Raw genomic sequence first — 4,883 nt, forward strand, 5'->3', positions numbered from 1 at the left:
CCTACACCTGTTCATTCCTCTCCACGGGAACGCCGTTAGACTTTACTTCATGGAGGGAAATGGCTGAGTGCCGCCTCTCTATTCTTTTTGCATGATTTTCATGTTTACATGCTAGTCGCACCTTCTTGCTCTTTCTTCCGCTCTCAACCTCTTAAAGACGACTTTGGTGAATTTCTTTACTCTGTCCTATTGCTGTTCTGAGCGCATTATATGGCTTAACACGTTTTCTGATGTGATGCTTCCTCCAAACACTCTCTCCAATTCGCTTCTTTCTTCTGCAAAGCGAAACCAAGCAAATAACACGTGCTCCGCTGTTTATTCGATAGGCTGACATACAGGGCATTGTGCGGTGTTGTCCAATTCAAATCGGTGTTGGTATGCTCTAAAGCATGTATGTCCGTTCGATAGTTGGGTTGTATAAAAATCTTCCTCACCATGTCTACAAGCCGAAATCGGGTATCAACCTGCAAGTCCTCCTACCGAAATCTGCAGACTCCCGATGCTGTTGCCACAGATTGATGGTTATTTTTTGCTCTTCCTCTATCGAAACGCGGGAGCGTCGTCAATAATGCCTACTTATTTCTTCAACAAGAAGTATAACAGGCGGCATTCTGGCTATCACCCACACCGCTTCATAGGAAACAGTTTGAAAAGCACTTACTGTCCTTAAGGAAAATCTGCTTTAACCGAAACCAGCTGTTTTCTGTATGCTTTGGCAACAATCGCTTCTTTCCTAATTGAAACTGCATATAACATAATCGAGTGGATAAAAGTAACAAGAATCCTTCTGCTATTTTCTTTGGGGTCTCTATAGTTTACCAAAGGCGTGACAATAAGGATGCCACTGAGAATGAATTTCGTGCCTGCCTATCGTGACAGTGATGGACTCAGTTTGCTTCTTGCTAAAGACTAGGAGAACCTCTTTCTTGTAATCTACAAGTTGTAGGCCTGCCGAAGACAACCGCCTTGAACCGTAGTAACAGCCTGGTTGGCGATGTGGGTTACTACTTCTAAACCCTGACATGTTACAAATATTGTTGTGGAAAAGTATAATAGTGTAAATTAATTGTGATTAAAAGTTTCAATGTTAATTTGACGAATTGACAAAGTAGAGTAATGTTGACTGAAATTATTGAACTAGGCAGAATAGCCTGCAAAAAGTTGTTTAAAATTGATGTGGTCGTAATATTTGTATTTAAGATTGTCCTTGAGGAATTGGCCTAAACGTTGGGCTTTGGAGGAAGAGAAATAAAGATTGTTTTGAGACTTAAATTAGACAATATTTGTTTTATTTAAACAATGATAACCGATCTCAAGAAAAGTAAAAGATTATATATAAATTCATTTAAATAGTTAAACTCGGCTTCAATGTGAATTATTTTTAAAAATCTTCCACTAAAGGACCTTTTATTTTGTTTATGCCTATCTCACATTCTTACTTTTTATATAAAAATGGACAAATGCAAACTATAATTGAATTTGATAATAAGTAATGGAAATAATAGCAAAAATGTTTTTTTTTTCAGGTTGAAAACACATTTCCGAAGATAAGAATAATGTTTATTGTTAGATAAGATGAAGATTAAAAGAAAAATAATATTGAGAAAAGAAAGTCGGAGAATGTGATGGAAAATGACGAGGAACGCACTATTAAAAGTGTTATTACTAATTAGTACATGCGCAATGGATTCGGGGAGGGGGAGGGGTGGAGCAGCTTAATACATTTTTCATGTCACCATAGTTACTAAACAAATAACTTTTAATGTCACTTATCATATATACGAGGCTTCAATATTGAATCTATAAAAATTAAGCATTGAATGAACAGTTAAAACAAACAGTAAATTTTTGTAAAATTCTATTTTTTTTTTCTGCTACAGTTTCTTTTCTGAAACTCGCGAGGATTAATTTCAAATCAAAGCAGGCTACAGGTAGTGAAGGTTGTATGATGCGTTGGACCAGATTTTTTAGATACTAGTTCTCAAAAAAATATCCAATGGCAGAAAATGTATATTATTATCGTTACATCACAATTTATTGTCTTCTTCAGGCTCAAAAAGGATAATTAAACCTCATAATAACATCAAAGTAAGAGTGATCTTTTAAAGAAATAGTATCTACGACACTTTCAACAATAATGTAAATGTGTTACTAAGGCAAGTTTGTTATTACTGAATAATTCTAAAGATAAAATTAAATATATGAACAGTCATCACAAAATAACATTTGAGCAAAAAAAAAATTAAGTAAACAAGTAAACGTACCAATGCTGGATAAGAGTAAATTAGCCATACCAGATAACTTAAAACAATTAAAATAAAGGGCAATGAGATCACATAGGATTGTGTGAAATTAAAAACCAGGGCATAGAGGAAGAAAGTTTGAAAGCTAAGCTAGCCTGAATGGAAAAATTGTAATTCATATTTATTTTAGAGGGGAATTTAGTTCTGAAATATGATCGATTAAATTATTAAAACTAAAAAAAATAATTACAAATGATATCCTTTCATTGTGATCAACAAACAACGCAATCTCACCGCTCTCAGAGCTAAACCTTGTCTTCAACCGCCATAGGAACCAACTGTTTAAAATATTCAAGAAAATAGAGGATTATATATTGAGCCTTGAGAAAGAAAACTCACTGTTTGTTTTTATATATTAATGTATATAAGAGGTATTAATATCCGAGTTAATAGCAACAATAACAACAAACAAATGTTCTAAACTCTAATTAATATATAATCAGGATCGGATTTAGTAGGTATAATTACAAGTTTTTCTAATACAAATTATAACAATTTAAAACATTAATACTTATTTTTTCTAAAAAAATATGAAACAAACTTAAGAGATTTTAAAAATATTTTAAATTGGGGATCAAAATAAAAAATAAAAATGAAATGAGTTATTCCATTAATTTTAAAATTTATTGGTTGTTGTGAGGCAGTTATTTATTATTTTATTCCTTGAATAGTAAACCAAAATGTCTATAAACTACTATCATAGAAGAATAAAACCGAATCTATAGGCAATTTCTATTTTTAGAAATTCAAATTATTTAACTTTTCGAACTATTTTGTTAATTTTTGTTCGAATAAAATTTTTCATAACGATTTCTTCATATTTGATGAGCTTTTACCCCTTTTACGTCATAAATTTAAGATTTATGATTTATTTTCAGTAGAAAAATGGCGTACTTAAATGGTACTGGTTACTGTGAGGTTGGTATTTATTATTTTATGAATTGAAATGCCTTGAAAGTAGACTACATTATGCTAGAATAGTTTTTAGGTTTTTTTTTTTAGTTTTAGCAGAAATCTCCGCCTACAACTCCTTGATGAAGACCTGAAAATCACGTCGAAACGTCGGCATAAATAAATATTTTTTATATATGATTGAGAGTAGTTTAGTTTATTATCAACTTTACACAATTTTGATCCTTTTTTCTCTCAACTTTTATTTTATTAAATTTTCCAACCTTTCGGCCCTCAGGCCATTCTCAAGGATACAACCTACAAAAAGTTTCTTGTTTTTATATAACAATTACATTATTTCCTTCAAACTACACACTGATTTCTTTGTCCATACCTTCAATATTGATAAATAAAAAATAAAAGTTGAGAGAAAAAAAGGATCAAAATTGTGTAAAGTTGATAATAAATATTTTTTGTTTATTTACGTTGTTTCTTTGCTGACCGCACCCCCCGACCATCTTCTCCAATCTTTAAAATAAACGTAAAAAAATCGATCAAGAATGAAATAATATGCACGATATTCTTTAGTCGTATTTTAACATGTTAAGCAAATCGTATTAAAATATCCAGTATTCTTTCAAAATCTCCGAAATAAAATGTATATATAAAATATATAATTCATTAATTTTTAAATTATATTTATATATTGTTTAATATTTTGTCTGATAAAAAGTTTTCTAATTTATTTATTTTTTTAAATTGAAAAAATCAATTAATTATAATAATTCAATATTAATTAATTGAATTAAAGTATTATATTTGGGAGATATGACTTAATTAATAATTCACTTCTTAATTCTAAACCACTTTTGACTTGAATAAAAAATTATAATGTATTTTAATTATAAATAAGTTCCAAAGGGTTTCGTTAAATCTTCATTCTTTCCTTTTTCAGAAACAATACACTTTAAATCGCCTCTTTATTCTTTTCACATCTGTACAACATCTTTGACTTTTCTGCTCATCGAACAGTTCTAAAACCAAAATATGTACAATGAACAGTTTTTTATAACATATTTTTCGATGCAATTTTAATAAATAATTTAAAACTTAAATTCAAGTAATTTAATATTTTACTATTTATACATTCAGTTCACTATTTTATAACAATAATATTTTTGTAAGTCAGTTTCGGTTTTAGAGTTTTTTGAAATACTTAAATATGAATTTTCATATAAATAAAAAATTGGAAATTTTCGGACTGGATTTTTTTGCCGATTTTCCGCTTTAACAAAATAAATTAATAAGTTCCAACACTTATCCAAATTCAATGTAACTGCAACTGTTAGAAAGCCGAAATCCACCTTTTTCGATACATGAATATCTTTTAGATTTCATGCCTTTCTATGGAAGAAAAAGCAGTTTCAAATGAAGAAAATTTTCTTTTACGTATTATTTTATATCTCCGGTTCTAATTTGTTTACGAATATCCTATTATATCATTGCGTACAGTATAGAACAAGGGTGGCCAGCAAGTCGATAGCGAGGACATTTTTGATCGATCGTCGTTCGCTTGCCATGTCTGTGGTGGAGTTCCATGTACCTTGAACTTCGAAGTGATTGCTGAAGACAAAACATTCTGGGAATTTGCGGTCATTTATTTCTAGAATTCTGACACTCCCCACTCAA

The 4,883-nt window shown here is 30.4% G+C and overlaps 1 protein-coding gene across 2 annotated transcripts in view; it reads right to left on the reverse strand.

The window, feature by feature from the left end:
* The window catches only part of LOC106692583 (uncharacterized), a 14,366-nt gene extending 11,784 nt beyond the window's left edge, over positions 1 to 2,582 (reverse strand). The window contains exons 1-2 of one of the 2 annotated variants that reach the window (XM_014438623.2): positions 2,494 to 2,574; positions 2,265 to 2,398 (exon numbers count right to left, since the gene is read on the reverse strand). In XM_014438623.2, coding sequence (XP_014294109.1) covers positions 2,265 to 2,292 — 28 coding nt within the window. In that variant the 5' untranslated portion in view covers positions 2,293 to 2,398; positions 2,494 to 2,574. Of the gene's footprint in view, positions 1 to 2,264 lie in introns of both variants that reach the window. The other variant, XM_014438622.2, reaches the window with a different exon arrangement.
* Between the last annotated feature and the right edge of the window lie 2,301 nt (positions 2,583 to 4,883).

This window comes from Halyomorpha halys, unplaced genomic scaffold (genome assembly GCF_000696795.3).
Source record: "Halyomorpha halys isolate HHAL.00 unplaced genomic scaffold, Hhal_1.1 Scaffold62.1, whole genome shotgun sequence".
Taxonomy (NCBI): domain Eukaryota; kingdom Metazoa; phylum Arthropoda; class Insecta; order Hemiptera; family Pentatomidae; genus Halyomorpha; species Halyomorpha halys.